General features: G+C 41.2%; 1 protein-coding gene across 2 annotated transcripts in view; it reads left to right on the top strand.

Annotated features, from left to right (window-relative positions):
• Positions 1 to 2,385: 2,385 nt before the first annotated feature.
• Positions 2,386 to 16,408, top strand: part of EFNA5 (ephrin A5) — a 278,842-nt gene continuing 264,819 nt past the window's right edge. For both annotated transcript variants that reach the window (XM_060091838.1, XM_060091837.1), the window contains exon 1: positions 2,386 to 2,994. In XM_060091838.1, the coding sequence (XP_059947821.1) occupies positions 2,870 to 2,994 (125 nt within the window). In that variant the 5' untranslated portion in view covers positions 2,386 to 2,869. The remainder of the gene's footprint in view (positions 2,995 to 16,408) is intronic.

The following is a 16,408-nucleotide window of genomic DNA, read 5'->3' as shown; positions in this document are numbered from 1 at the left end:
CGTCCCGAGGCGCGAGGACCGACTCGCTGTCAGGTGATCGCGCGGCGGTGGCGGCCGAGGGCCCGAGGCACTGCAACCTGCTCTAGAAACTCGGGAACGCAAGGCCTTTTCCAATTATAAAGGAATTCCTTCCCTGACCTCCATTTCTTCCCCCACCGGGTTCGTTCAAAGCATTTATCCTTTGGGGAGTGGGCAGTGAACCAACCTCGGAGTTGAAATAGAACAGGTGTACGGTATTTCGGGTGGGCTGCCCTGCCGCATTCATTTCCTCCCTGCCGAAGATTCGCACTGAATTGTAATCACTTTACCCTGTGATTTTCTCGATCTAAAAAAAACGTGTTTTCAAAGCATCACTTTAAAGAAAAGTCTTGCTTCCTGCTCATGAACCTTTAAATCCCTGGTAGGAAGAGGGGAGTTGAAAGGCACATGAGAGATGCTCAGGTTTTCAGATAGCCCGGCGCCGGGCAATGCGCCTTGTGAAGAACAGGACAGAGATTTCCAAGAACACGTAGTCACTGTCGTTGCCTGCCAGCCGGCTGTTGGGACTGCGTGTCACTTGAGGGGCCCCGGAGACAGATTTCGGCTCTCGGATACAGGGTGGGAACCGGTTCCTTTGTAACTGAAAGACCCTACCCTCAGCTAAAAAGATGTCAAATCATTCCTCAGGCCAGACGGAATTCAGCATCCAAAGGGTTACGCGCGGCTGCCGGGTTCAGGCGGAGGAGAGGGCGCCTCAGCACTCCCAGTAATTCAATTAGTCAGGTTTCTGGAAGGTGGGGCCCGGGAGGGAGGTTAGGAGGCGTGGGGAAGGGAGGAGATTAGGAAAACGCCTCTTTCTCGTGGAGCAGACCAATCCGGTTGGAGTAAAGAGAGAGGAAAAAAACTCGATCTGTAAGCAAACAGCAGGCCTTTCCCTGACTGGCTGCTTCTGCCACCCCCCACCCCTTCCCAAGTAAACTGCGAGGAAAAAAAAAAAAAAAAAAAAAAAGCAGCCCACATGACCCGGGCCGCGGCGGCAGCAGCGCTGGCTAGGCTCGGGCTGGCGGCGCCTCCCCCTCTCGGTCCGGAGCTCACACCGGCGCTCGCGCCGCCCTCCGACCCCGCGCCCTGCGCTCCACGCCCACTCCCCCCCCCGCACCGCCCACGTCCACGTTCACGCGCGCGGCCTCGCGCTCCGGTACGGTTGCTGCTGCTGGGTTGCCGCTGCTGTCGGCTTTACACGCAGGTCATTAACGAGGGGGCGTGCCCGAGGAAATTTTTCCCATAAAGCATTTTCTCTCTCTTTTTTTTTCTCTTTTGCAAAACTGACTTTTACCCCTTTCCACTTCTCGCCAGTCGTTTCAATCCCTCCCGGGCTGCTCGTGCTGCTGCACTCAAGTTTATTTTCCCGCCTGGTAAAGGTTTTGCGATTCTGTCGGTGGTTTTCACCTCTTGTTGCTGCTGTTCCCAAGGAGGGAAAGAGGAGCAGCTGCGGGAGGATCGGGAAGGTTTTCTGATGTAGTCATCGGGGAGGTGCCACACGCTCTCGTGCGCTCTTTCTTTTTTTTTTTTTCTCCTTTCGCATTTCAAACTGATTGATGCCTCTCTACAAGTTGCCGGGCTTGGGGTCGGACCAGTCGGAGTCACAGGGACACTTCTGAGAGCTCAACCAGGGCTCTTGGCACCGCGTCTGGGGCCTCATTCTTGCTCCCGGAAGGCGATCGGAGACTGACATCAGCCCATCCAGGAGTTGGAGGGATTCATTTGAAAGTGATTGTTTCCCCTCCCGCTCTCCAGCTGAACAGTTGGATTGGCATCGTCCTGCAGGTTTCGGCATCCCAGCTCCGCCTGGCTGGCTGGTTCAGACCTCTGCTCTCCATTCACTCTGGTGCACCGACTCCCGGCCAAGAAAAGCACGCGCGAGAAATCCCCGAGACTCAGGCAGCGGCCGGGGTGTCGCCTCCCGCCACCGTCGCAGTCCGACTCCGACAGGGGACCTGCCGGAAGACGCGAAAAGCCAAACTTTTCTTTGAGGTTTGCGAGGCAAGACCGCTCCTCGCCCGCTTAGCTGCCGCTTAACCAGTTCCAGGACGCCGGCGGGGCTGGGTTTCTGGCTCCAGATCTCCACCCTTCTCGGCGCACCGCCCCGAACCCGTAGCACCTACGAGACTCCTCCGAGATTTCCAGGGGTTACCGGGTTAAAGCACAGAGGAGGCGGGGGAAGGGGGTCCTCAGACTCCCCGGACCACAGGCGGGAAGCCCCCTCATCCACACGGAGCCCTCTTCCTGCAGTTTCCTACAGGCCGCCAAAGTAACTTGGAGCGAAGCGGGGCGCAGTGCGAGGGCCCTGGGCGGCGGCGGAGCCGTGCGCAGCCCGCGGCGCCGACGCTGAGCCGGGCCCGGCGGGCCAGTGTATGTCTCCCCGCAGCCGTGGCGCGCAACTCCCGGTGACTGTGCAGCGTGCGCCGCCGCCTGCCCCAACCCGCGCTGCCGCCGCCCGGCCCGGCGCGCACCTCCTTCTCCCGGGGTGACCGGCCTGCCGCCGCCTCCCGAGACACAGCTTGGCACCGCTTCCCCCGCCCTCGCCGCCGCCACCACACACACACACGCACGCTTCTCTCCATCTTGTGATTCCTTTTTTCCTCCTGAGCCCTCCAGTGGGGGTGCGAGTTTGCCTTTATTCCCCCCACTCCACCTTTTTTTCTCTCTCCTCCCCCTCCTCAGCTTGGTGTGCGCCTCCTTCTTTTCTCGCCCCTCTTCATTTTTATTTATTCATATTTATTTGGCTCTCGCTCTCTCTCGCCCCTTCTCCCTCCCTCCCTCCCTCCCTCCGGATCCCTGATCTCTCCCCGGAGTGGCGCGTCGGCGGCTCCGCCGCTGGCCAGGCGTGATGTTGCACGTGGAGATGTTGACGCTGATGTTTCTTGTGCTCTGGACGTGTGTGTTCAGCCAGGACCCTGGCTCCAAGGCCGTCGCCGACCGCTACGCCGTCTACTGGAACAGCAGCAACCCCAGGTAAGGCAATGGGGGGCAGAGAGCCGGGGCTCCCCGGGCCTCGAGGCCCTGCGGAAGGAGCGGCGGCGCCGGGGATCCGCGCGCATCGGCCGACAGCGGCGCGCACTCTCAGAGTCTGCGTCGCTCGGGCGCGGATGGCTTTCGAGGCGCCCGCGGGAAATGCTCACTTCGTGCCCTCTCATTGTTGAGGTGCGGCAGGGAGCCTGAGAGCCCTTGGGCGTTCCTGGGGCTGCCCAGACCCGATGCTTCTGCGAAGCCTGGGGAGACTCGGAAAAGGCGGGAGCCCGGGAGTCGGGACTTCGCTTCCCACCCGGGCAGGCTGGCCAGCATCCCGATCCAGGCGCGGGGCTTGGGCACGGGGAGCCCCGGGTGCAAGCTGCCAGGAGCTCCCTCTTGGAGCGTGGCTGCGCAGGGACTGCGGGGAGAACCCGCTAAACATCCCCAAAGTGGTTTTTTTTTTTAATTTTTCCTTCCCTTTTCCCCGGTGCGCTCAGAAAGCGCACTGGCTGGGGGAAGTGTGGGGGGCTGGGAAACGGAAGCTTTAGGTTGATATTTTCCTCTTTAACTACGAGGAAATCATCCGGCCACTAAGTCAGTCTGGTCCCGGCTCTCTTGGCAGTAGAGAGGCTTCTCCCACCTCCTCCACCTCCCGGTGGGCTCAAGGTGCCAGAAAGTTTGATCTAATGCTGGGTTACGTCACGCTTGCGGAGCTAGCTGCTGGAGTTGGCCGAACCGGGAGGTGGGAGCCCGTCGTCCGAAGCCTGGCAGTGTGCAGCCGGAGGAAAACGCGCGGTTACCTGGAAACGTTTTTCGGGCGCTTCCGAAGCCAGCCGAGTACTCGGGAACCAAGAGATGAGCGCCCGGAGCCGCCCTAGCGCTCCTGCTGGACCCTGGCTACCCGCCTGGGTTCCTTGTTCACGGACCCTGGAAGAGGGGTAGGGGTGGGGTTGTCCAGAGTGCCGGGCGGACCCCTCCCGATCCAGAGCAGGTCCAAGCCCTACTTTCTCTCGGGCAGCAGTCGGCCCCGCTGGGCCCATATTGCTCTGCCTTTCTGGGACCGAGGCCAGCTTCCAGCTTCCAGCTGTGGGCTGGTCTCGGTGCCCGCCGAGGAGAAGGGAAATAGCATCGATTATACCTAAAATCCCAGGTTTTTCCCTGGGCTGGCGTGGAAGTTGGGAGAAGAAACGCGGAGGCCAAGGGAAGAGTTTGTGGTTGCAGCGCGCCCAGCGCGCTTGGGGATAGGGGGCTGGTGGGCGCCTCTAGTTTTTCCTACCTCCCGGTGGCCCTCTCCGCCGGCCTCCCGCCTTCCTTTGTTATGCTGGCATAGGAGGGATTCCCCCGCTTGAAGTAATGTTCTCTCACCTGAAGATGAGCAGATTTCCCTACGAGCCGTACACTGGTTGCCGAACGGGGATAGAGGCCCCCCACCCTGCTACCCCAGGAAAGATAGTCACACCCAGGTAGCCCAAGACCTGATTGAATCGCTTGGGCCAAGTGGAGACATACTTCAAAGTTTGGTTTAAAAAGTCTCCTGGAGGTGGGTGGTGGGATGGGAAGCTATTTCTTCTTTGACATGCCACTTACCGCTATTAGGAAAAGAGAAAGAGAAGCCATCCTGCCAGAAGAGATGCCTTTTATTAAAGCTGACAAGACAAATAGAGCAAGCTTTCCAGTTGTGATGGCGTTAAAAGCAAGTCTCATTATGTTGGTTGGTTTTATTCCCCTTTGGGCTTTATTAGACAGCATATTCGAAACAGAGGAATTTATATTTTAAACTTTAGTGCCTTATCAAATAAAACAGCAGTGAAATTGGTTAGTTGAATTTGGGACATTTTGCTCTTGCTTGTCTTTTGTTTCCCACTACAGACTTCACAGTGTAATCTTTTTCTCATGGTATTAATTTATTTGGGTACTTGGGTGTTCCAGTCATCCTGGGTTAAAACAGAAAGAATCAGCAACATCCCCACTCTTACCCCTCCTTATTAACCTGTCAAACTAGTCTGAGTTAGTTTGAGGACATTTTATCTCAGGTTATCTCTGTTTTATGCTTTTGATACTGTTGTTTGGTTTGAGATTAGCACATTGATTTTTGTCACAGGTCATGTTTTTTAATAGATCTGCCCTGCGTGCGGAAAACTCTTCTGCTCAGGATGCCATGGTGTGTTTGAACCTGCCCAAAGTTAACCTGTAGAATTTTAAAATACCAAGAGTATTCTCAAGTCAGTGTTTTAATTTGAAGTTTGTGGAACTACCTCTCTATTTGATCATTATCAATTTGATAATGTTCAAAAGAAAGAATCATGCAACCCCCCCCAAAAAGATTCAGCTCTAACTGTAGTATTTTTAGGGATTTGTGGGTGTGTTTATCTTCATATGTTATCACAGTAAAACTTACTTTAAAAAATAATATAATTTTAAAACTAGGTACTGGTAGGCAGATTTATCTTAGAACTGTGGAATAAGACGGTGCTTTTTTGATGAATGAAGAGAAGTCAGCTTGGATGTATTTAAAAGGAGCCAAATGCAAAATAAGTAATTTAGAAATAAGTTTATCACAAAAGATAGTGAAAAAATATTTTAGAAAATTTGCAGGGGTCTACTAAATTTTAAACTTTTAATGTTTTACGTTTTCTTTTCATCTATGCTATCATTTTGTAAAGTAAGCTAACCATGCTTTTTGGTTGGACATAAATCCTATCTTTTAAGATTTTGCTAAATTAATATTATCAGAAGACTCAGTCTTGTGGAAAAAAAGTAGAAAACTTTAATTGCAACTTAAATAGACTTTAAAGGTTTTTCTCTTAGAAGAAGAGTTCAGCGGACACATTAAGCTGATAATAAATGGATATTGTGGCAAAATGAAGTAAATACATTTTAGCTTATACTAATGTACTTCATTTGAAATTATGTTTAGATAAAATTAAAATTAAGTATTACATCTTACTCACAGGATTTAAATATCTTATTTTGTAACTTGTGTAGTCATAGGAGTTTATCAGCTGCATTGGGTTTCATTACTGACTGCTTTGATAACAGAAGCATCCATAGATCTAAGTTCACAGAGGAAAAAAATGTAAAACTTATTTGCTGTCAGATAGTTTTGCTGTTAGAATCTGTCTTCCCAAGCATTCACTTCTGGTAAATAGATGTTTAGTTTTTAAATGCTGATAACTTTTTAATTGCCAGTATTTATTGGGCAGTGGACCACACTGATTTTATGTATTGACTTGCTACAGATCTCTAAAATAGCAACTGAGGCCTAACTTAAGTCTGAATAAAAATATATGATAACATTTTTGTAAATGCATCTTTCATATTTTAAACATTTGAAAAGTTGTATGAGTTTCACCTAAATCGTGAGAGTAATAGAAAGATCCTTTTAATGTTATGCTCAATTCTGAACCGGCCTGTTACTAAGTAAGTTTGAGTAATGAAGATCCAAGTCAAGGAGAATATAACTATTGATAGAATATTTGTGTCTAATTTCTTTAATAATGGAAAAAGCTTTTAAGTAACTTTTAAAAAGACTTTCAACAATAAAACTTCCTTTACATTCTCCCTTAGTAGCTACGTTTATAAAGGTAGAGGTGACTGAATACTAAGAGTATGCCGCTTAATTTGAAACAAGCTATAAACAGTTTGGTGCTTCCAAAGAGAGTATTCTTTCAAATGCTGTGTACGTTGAAAAGTTTTTGGATTCATTTGACCACTTGCCAAAATGATGCTGGGATAATTAAACATGTCTCCTACTGGTTGGCATTAATAGATGGAATAGTAAAATAATACAGTGGCAAATATAACCAGCATACTTTAAGAGTACCGATTTTCTTCACTTAGTAATTTGCTTCTGTTAAGGTTTGAGAATCACCAATTTAAAATGTTATTCTCTTATGGGAAAAGATATCCCTATAATTCATCTGGGATTTTCTAAATTTCAGCCTAACCATATGTTTTCTTTGGACTTGTAAATTAAACATTTCATGTTAGAGTAGCAGGTAATTGACACCATTTAGTTTTGCAAACATGTAATCTTGAGTTGTGAAAGTGATGTGAATTCTAGGTCAACACTCCCAAATCTTTCAGGCAGTATAGATGATATGTATGTGACTAAAGTAGAGAGAAGTAGTAACATTTTTCCCTGATCATATAGCCCTTGCATATTTTTTCTCTTTCAAAATTTACTTGTTTCATTTTAAAAAATCTGAGCTACCAGTGTTTTATATATATACCAGTATACCAGTACTGTGCCTTTCCCACTGACAAATGAAATCAGTTTGGTCTAAATCTAAGAATTTGTTTTGAGGAAAGATGGAAAGTTGATCTTGGTTTTGAATGAGTTGTATCACCAACCCTGATAACTTTATTTTTGAAATTTTAAGTGTTTTAAATAATACTTCATATATTAGAAACAAAACTTCTTCAAGTAAAAGACATTACTTAGAATCTTTTAACTTTATTAACTCTGAACCTCAGTGTAATGTATCATTTTATTAGATGTAATGGGATAATTTTGTTGTTTTGATATTTATATCAGAACTTTATAAACATCTGCTTTAAAAATAAAGCAGTGTGATGAAAATTTATATCCACTGTAGGAAGCCTGAAGTGTTTTTACCCTTATCCATTTGTAGGAGACCTGAAGTGAATTTTCCCCCTCTTACCCTTTGTCTAATCTAGAAATTTGTAGAAGAAAAGTGTGCTTCTTATTTTTGGCCAGTTTTCCATAGAAGTTTGAAAGCAAAATAAGCCATTGAGATGTTATGTTCCAGTGCTTTTATACATTATGTTATGTATTTGTAATAAGCTATCAGAAATAGTCAACTGTCTTTTTCTTAGGTGACTGGAACATCAGTGCTGTTTGAGGCCCGCTTGGCTGTACAGTGTGAGACCAAGGTCAATATACTCTTCATGATTAAAAGAATCAGAGAGAGCCTTCAGTAGTTCATTACTCCCTGTTCGTTGATTTTAGTGGTATTAACTAAGCCATTGGCTCACTGAAGGAATATCTTGTTGCCATATGTGTTCTGGCTGCTAATCAATAGCTCTAGAGGCTTCCACCTTTGAAGACAGAGGATCAGATTTGGAGGGAGCATTTAGTTATTTGGGGGCAAATTAACCTTGTGAATTTCTTGCCATTTAATCTGGTAAGATGCCTCTGAAGAGGCATTTCATTGCATTCTGTCCACTGGCCTGATTTCCTGTTGGATGGGACAGATAAAGATGAGTGCCTCCTTTTCTCCCCTGTTGCTATGAACCAAGCAAGCTACCAGCTTCATGCTGGGCCAAGAAAATTAATGAATACAATTAGTCCTTCAGGAGTCCTGACCTTTGCAAACTTAGAAGTATATGCCAAAAGAATGTACCTTTGAGGAAGTGAGAACATTGAAATAGAAAATGAACAAAACATAAGAATATGTTAAGAACAGAATTTTATGTGAGGGTAACATTTGGTTTATTGTTTAGTTTTTTTTGTCTTTGTCCAATATATATTATTTGATTAATAGTTTTTGAAAAAAGATGCCCCTCAGCCCTCTTCATTTTTTGGGTTGGTTTTGAATAACTTCCAGCAGTAATGAGAATTTAAAAAGCTTTGATATTTTATTTTAGATAATCAACCACTCTATGTTAACTGATGCCATATAATCAATTTTCTTTTCAGAAACAGTATACAGACTGTTAAAACAGCAGCCCTGGTTAGAATGTCTTTGCTGAAAAGGAAGCTTGTATGTCTCTAAGCACAGTGAGGAAGTTCTGGCCACTTACCCAGGATGCTCAGTCAGGACTAGTCTTCCAAACCGAGAAAAAATTGCCTCTCATCATTTGTGACGGATAATACCTTCATATTCAGGTATAAAACCTCAAAGAGGAGTGTGAGAAATGAGATATTAATATCCACTTTTAGTAATTTGTCTTATGATGGTGGTCTTAGACAGCTAAACATCAATAAATTATTGTCTCTTTTAAGGGCCTGATTTATATTATTAGATTTATATTTTAGTCTGCTTCTCAACCCATACCCTGAGCTGTTTTGTGGAAAAGTTTCTTGTGATTAATTTGAACTTCCAGTGTTTCTGAATGGGATATTACTCACTACCAGGAGATCTGTTTCCTCTGGAATTTGCCAGCATTCATGTTTTCAAAATTGTCTGTTACAAACAAGGCAGCATAATGACATAGAAGAACTTAGTTTAAAAGTAAAACGTAGTAATGCAGGTTTTTCTGTATTACAACTATTATGCCTAGTTTTGAGCATAAACAAAAATTTTTCCTTCTATTTTACTATTCTTGATAATCTATACTCCTTATTGTACTCTGAAGGGTTTATTGTGAACTACTGAAGTCTCTACACTATTTTCTAATCTGAAATCTGTGTAGATGGAAACTCTTTATTTTTAGGCTTTTGAATATAGTATTCAAACAGTGAGCCATAGATTTCAATAAAACCATTATTTTAAAACAGTGAAAACTTCTCCTTGAGTTAGCTAGTTGCTGGGAGACGGTAGTGTACTACAGTGATGGTTAGCTCAGCTTTCATTCAGGTAGAATTCTGTCATTTTCCATAAGGAAAAATAAACCTTTGTCATCTTGAGAAACATTCTTTATGCAATTGACAGTTGACAGGTTGAAGAAAATGTTACTGTCAGGTCTTATTTTCCCCTCAAGTGAGAAATAAAAATAGTTTTGAGTGATTTAAAAAAAATCTATTTAAAACTTATTTCAAAATGGAGGAAAATGTTTTTAGTTTTTATGTGTATGTCACAGAGTTAATCTGCCATTTGCTTCAGGGAAGGTCATCAAAGTGCAATTCCAGGAGAGGTTGTCTAACAGCTAAGTTCCTAGGGTATTACCTTTGAAAAGCCAAATACAGTTGATTTGTTTGTAACAGGATATCTATCACTGGGCATTTTATGATGGAGTTCTGTAAGAGATATAAGGTATCAATATTATTCCTGTTACTGCTTATCAAGTGACCTGATTTTTGGGACTGATGATCATGATTCTGATATGAAGGATAATTGGGAATTTTGGTTTTGTTATATCTCTATGTATATGCATTGGACAATCACCTTATTAGCACACAAAGATCAAACCTTTAAAAAAATTTTCTTTGCTATTAATAATTTTCAGTAACTGCACAGAGTAATCCGTAAATTTCCATGTGGAAGTGCATGAATATATACTTGGAGATTAGAAAAAAATATACCAAAGTTCTTGTTTCTTGATTTAGAAAAGCTAGTTTTTTTGGCTTTCAGTTAAATCAGCGTTTCTTTTCTTTCCCCCTAGAAGCAGCCATCTTGTTTTAAGACCGATTTTACTTCTTTCATGAAAATGGTCCGGAAATGAATATGGACGATAGAAAAGGACTAAACCACTTAGGGATCATTTTGGCAGGGCTCTACATTTAAAGCTCTATCTTAAGTTATTCGTGAGCTCACTAGAATGCTATCTTCTTGTGTTTAGTTGACAAAAAAAGGGTATTTTAACTTAGTAATTATATATTTTAAACCTAGGCATATTATATTTTCATGTTAAATATTGGGCTGTACCATGTTTACAAATGTAGTTTTCTCTTGAAGCTTATAATTTATTGTTAATTTCTCAGTGATATATTAGTAGCCCCTATTATCACCCCCCCCCAAACCCTGACTTCCTTTTTCTTACTGTACTAAGCAGTCCTTTTTGTTTGTTGCTTGATATTTTTTTTTTCCAAATTGCACAGCGTTAGCAGGAATCTTTCTCTAGTAAGTGGTAGTGATAAAAATATAGTTACCTCCAAAAATGAAGCATTTGGGGTGCTTTAAGGAGCGTTATATGAAGCCAGAGCCTTTTTGGTCCCTGGAATATAGGCTCTCACAATCTCATTACTAAGCCATTCTTGTGGGTTCTTATAGAAAATTATTTTGGAAGTAAATTCGTATTTGTTTTTAAAAATTATGAGAGTATACTAATTGAGACTGTTATATTTTCCACCATGTTTTGTATTTCTGGATACATTTGGAGGAACATGTTGTCTAGTAAACTTTACCAAAAATTTATACTACACTTCTTGCCACTGCATCTGTTTGATGATGTCTGGGAACATTATTCCCATGTACTGAAGTAAAAACAGAACGTCTTAAGACTAATTTCAAAGTAACCTGACTCAGTCAGTCTGATTAAACTGGGCACGGATTGAATACTACTTATGTCACAGATTGCTTCAGTTCATTAGAAGTAGGATTTTTGATGGTTGCAAGTACAGTGTAAAGGAGATAAAAAAATACATGTTTTAAGATTGGATATACATCTCATGGACTTCTCATTAAAGTCCAAGTATGAGTTGACAGTTTTTGTACCAAAACGCTTTCCTCTGCTATCCATCATCTGTTTTTCTTTGACTGATGGAGAAGACTAAGGGTTCAAAATGACCTTTTTGTTTTAAATGAACTAACAAATACTTTTGTTTTTTCTTCCCGTTTCTAAGGTGTCAGAATATCCATTCTAGTTTTACTAGTGATTTATTTATGTATGTAGAAACTATAATTCACAATTAGCTCTTGCCTCTTACTGTGAAAATACATATTATAAAAGTAAATGAAAGTATTTTCTCCTATTAAAAATGCAGTTTTGTGGTTTGATGCAGTCATGGCTTATTTTGGTTGGATAATTGTAGTTCTAATTGTTATCTAGATTTTGATGGTGGTGGGCATGATACTTGATGTTTTCTGGTACTTAGGTGCCGGCAGGATATACGGCTTTGTCACATTTGCCTAACTTTAATAATATATAGGGGACTTAACCTTTTGGTCACGTTATTTTTAATGGTATTTAATTGTATGGATTCAAATGGGATTAGGGAGAAAAGGAAAAATAATTCTAAATATGGGGAAATTATCTCTTGTGTTTAACAATTAGGTTAAACAAAGTGGGAGCAAATGAGCCTAGTTCCCGGCTATTGTTTCAGGGCAAGAAAATACAGACAGATGTCGGAATGTGGAAGCTGTGACCTCTGACCCACACAGCATGGCCACTGCTGTGGCACACAAGTGTCCTGAGCCACCATCGTAGCAGCACTTTTTGAAGTGACTGACACTTGAGATGGAGAACCTGAAACTGATTCTGTAGCTATTTGTAGCTCTCCGAAATCTCAGTCTTTTTCGCTTCAATTTTAAGTTCCTCACCTTACCTTTTATGAAAAATGTTTCTTTGTTTGGCTCAGACAGTGCTTTTGTGACTTCTAGAAGGGGTCTGTATCCCTGTAGTCACTATCAATCTTTTCCTCCCAATAGATTTATTCATCGGGTTGGGATAATGGAGGAAACTCAGATGTATGTATGGCTTTTCTGCACCAAGTATTTATCTGCTTTATTTAGCTAATATGTACTTTTTTAAAGGCAAATGAAAGCAGTGGTTTTGTTAAAGGTCCTTTCTTTTAGTCTCTGCTCTGCAATCTCGCCAATAACCCCAGGGTTCAGACAGACCATTAATGTTTTAGATACTGTGGCTTCAGTATTTTCTTCATATATTTGTTTACTATTACTGCTGCAATAAACTTTTATGCCTATTTCTGTAGTTTTCTGGCAGGGGCTCCATTTATTAAAATGTAGTGACCCAGCACTAAGAAGGGTACAGTTCAAATAGTGGTGCTCCTGACTGGATTTTGTGTCAAACAAGAGAAAATAATAGGGAAATGAAAGCTGCCAAAATGTGTCTCCCAATTACTAATTAATCAGGCGAGAAAGGACTTCAGTGACAGATCTGGTGTCTGCCATGACAGCAACTTGGGGGATGCCTTATTTTAAATACTGTATAAAACAAATTGAAGTAAGCCTCAGGGACTATAGCACCCAGATATTTGATATCACAAGTGTTAATTTTTTTAAGTCTGTATAAAGCAAGGCAAAACCCCAAACTGAAACTGAATCTTTGTATTCTTCACTGATTATATCAAAACATAAAGCTATTCTTTATGTATTTTGCTTATTAATAAGCAATGACTTTATTAATATTTTAGTACAGATATAATAGTATTCTTGGTTTTAGTATTGATGTAGCATTGTATACATACTTTATCCTCGATAGAGACTTGGGAAAAAATTAAAAAGTTTTTTTATCATATGCCTGTCATCAATATTTTAAGCATTACTATAATTGAAGAACAAAATTCTCCCCTCCCCTGGAAATATATGTTTTTGCCAGAGGTTCCAGTCTTTTCTGGCAATGTTCCCACTATGGTTGCAGGACCCATAATTAAATGCCTGTTATTAGTTTATTTTTTCCATAGCATTTACAACTTAAAAAAGGGTCTTGTATGGAACTATAGCTGTCAGGGGAACAATGAAAACTAATTACACACTCTGCTATCACTATTGTCGACTATACTCTTGGGAAAACAACATGACGGAGTGTGTGTGTGTGTGTGTGTGTGTGTGTGTGTACAGTGGGGTGTGTATATGTATACAGGATATTCCATATGATTATATACATATGGGGTCAGACATATCTGATGGCTTAACTTAAAACTCTGGGTTCCCTGAAGCAAAAAAAAAAAAAAATGTATAAAGGACAATTGAATTCAGTTAATTAAATAGAAAAAAAGCGATTCTTTATTGGGGAGAGTATTCCTGATTTAGTATCCATCCTTTAAAATATGGCCTAAGAGAGTCAGCAATAATCATGACTCTGAATATCTCATTATTTTGAGTATCATTTTGGAATGGTCCTGTTACCAGTACATCTATGCTATTAACGTATTTGATTATTTACTATATAATTATCTCTTTCACAAATTATTTCTTTGCTTCGCTTTAGAGTTCTGTGTTGGTATCTGGTTATTTGAGGACTGATTACTCAGTTTGTTTATTATGTATATTTCCCTGTCACTGTATTTCTCTTTTGATGGCTTTGGCCATTTCACTGTTCAGTAGGTGGATTTGAGAAAGAAAATAAAACTAAAAAATTGATGTTTCTGAAACTTATAGCAGCTTTCGTATGAGATTTGGTAAGAAAAGACTTTGAGGCTATTGAATAACTTGAGGTTTGGAATCAGTTTTGGATTTTAATCATCCATGCCATTCCTGTTCTCTGGTACCACATAGAATCAGGACTTGGCCCTATATAATGGTTTCCATTACTACTTTGATTTCTTGGGTGAATTCTCCTTACTGTATTTACAATCAGAGCCAAATGGGCGAATTCAGAAATTTTATGTTGATTTAAACTTAGTTTTCCAAAGTTTTCACATTAAAGCAACATTATATATAAATATCTAACAGTAGTAATATATTCCTGTATTGAATATCTAAAGGTTACAATTGCTAAAATATTGAGTGATACCTGCAGACACTGAGAGGCACACAGTGGATTCGGAGAAGCATAAGACAGCATCGTACCCTTAAAGAACTTGCAGTTTTGTGTACGTTTAAGAACTGTATACACATAAACACAGTGCAAAGGAGAAGATACTCTAAGAAATGTTCACATATGGATTTATTCAGCAAATATTTATCGAGTGTCCACTGTAGGCCAGGTATTGTTCTTAGTACTGGAGATATTGCAGGAAACAATATATAAACAACATCCCTGCCATCATGAAGCAGTCAATTTGCAATTTCTAGATCACTGCTTTTCACACTCTAATGTGCACACAAGTCCTCTGAGGATTTTGTTGAAATACAGATTTTATTTCAGTAGATCTGGGGCGGGGTCTGACATTCTGCATTTCTAGCGAGCTCCCAGGTGGTATTGATGCTGCTGGCCCATGAACCACAGTTGGAGCAGCCGGGTTCTAGATAAATCAGTGTGGAGAGAGATTACTTCTGGTTTCTTATCAAGGGCTCTTGGTTGTGTTTGCCCTGAACTTTCTGTATAGTTCTACAGTTTCTCAAGTGGCTTAGTATTTGCGTGAGTGCAAGTTATTTGTCTTAAGACCAGGTAGTCTTCATTTCTTGCGACTTTACCCCAAATCTCAGACAAATAAAATAGATTTTTACATTGAGCTTTATGTGTCATTAAAATACACCACTATCAAAAGTAACAGGCCAGGGATTTTGATGTAAGTCTTGCTCTTCATAGACAAATCTACTGGAGTGAAAATATTGCCTTGGTCCAAAAAGTTGAAGGAGGATCCTGTCATAAATGTCTCAATATATTTGCAAACCCTCCCCAGAGATATTTTCTATGGCAATGCCAGAATTACACCTCAGAAACAGATTTTTAACACTTTCCAATTGAAATCCATATGGTTAAATGAACCTCAAATGTTCATCTTACATTCAGCGCAGAAGATGACTAACAATTTTTCTGCTTCCCCTGGCAGTGTTTCTTGTGGGTGACTTTAGGAGCCTACACTTCCTTGGAGACTTGGGAGGAAAACAGCTGTCTGCTCTAAAATTCCATGATTCTAGTGTCCTTAGTAATCTTTGGTTTCTATAAAGTCTATAAATACGCTTCTGTTTTTTTCACAGCATATATATCATTTGCTTTTGCAAAACAATTGTGTGATGCTTGTATTCACAAGTAAAGCGTGGAACTAGTTAAATTCAGATTACTCTGCCTGCTTGCTTGTTGTTCCTCACTCTTTGTTTATAAATACAATATTCCCACTCTCCTGAGTCAACTTGAAAGTCTTTGAAAGCATAAGTAGACTTACTTAACCGATATACCTCTATGGAACAATTATTAAAAGGAAGATGAAACTGTTTGCCTGTAGACCAGCTATATTTGTATGAAAATAAACCAAAAGAAGGGAAGGATGGTGAGCACTCTTAATTCAAATATCCTTTTGTTTTTAATAACGATTTTACCAATACTTTTTTATAGTTAATTATCAAACAGAAGCAAATCTTTTCATTTTCAAATCCTTGGCAAAATGGATTTAATTAAAATATTGTGTAACTTATAAGAACTATGAATATTATTAAGAATACTAAATCAAGACCTGTCTGTTTTGCTTGTTTTTTGTAGGTTTATGTTTATTCTCATTATGGTGTAAATAAGCGTCTGAGACAGTGACTTTGAGGTGACACCCACTTAGAGTTTCCAGTTTTATGATTCTCATAGATAAAGAAATTCGAGAATCTTCTGTGACTATGTGTGAACTTCAGTGGTTCCTAAAAAAGAAGTATGCTTAGAAGATTATTAAATTTAGAAATAGGATATCTTTATTGATTAAAATGAAGTCATTTGCATCTCTAAGGAATGGCTTTGTTCAAAATGGAGTTAATATACCTAAGATTCGTGGTCATTGCCATGTTTAGATAAAGCAGAAGATACTCAGTAGTTCTAATTATTGTTTTGCCCCTCCATTTTTTAAAAGGGAAAATAAATACATTGAACACTTTTTATTTAACTCAAGGCTATTAACAGTGATTTGTCCTCATTCATTGAACAGTTTTTATTTAGCTCAAGGCTATTAACAGTGATTTGTCCTCAG

The sequence above is a fragment of the Mesoplodon densirostris genome, chromosome 3 (genome assembly GCF_025265405.1).
Source record: "Mesoplodon densirostris isolate mMesDen1 chromosome 3, mMesDen1 primary haplotype, whole genome shotgun sequence".
NCBI lineage: Eukaryota > Metazoa > Chordata > Mammalia > Artiodactyla > Ziphiidae > Mesoplodon > Mesoplodon densirostris.
The sequence above is the reverse complement of the archived record's forward strand: the minus strand, read 5'-3'. Positions and strand labels throughout refer to the sequence as shown.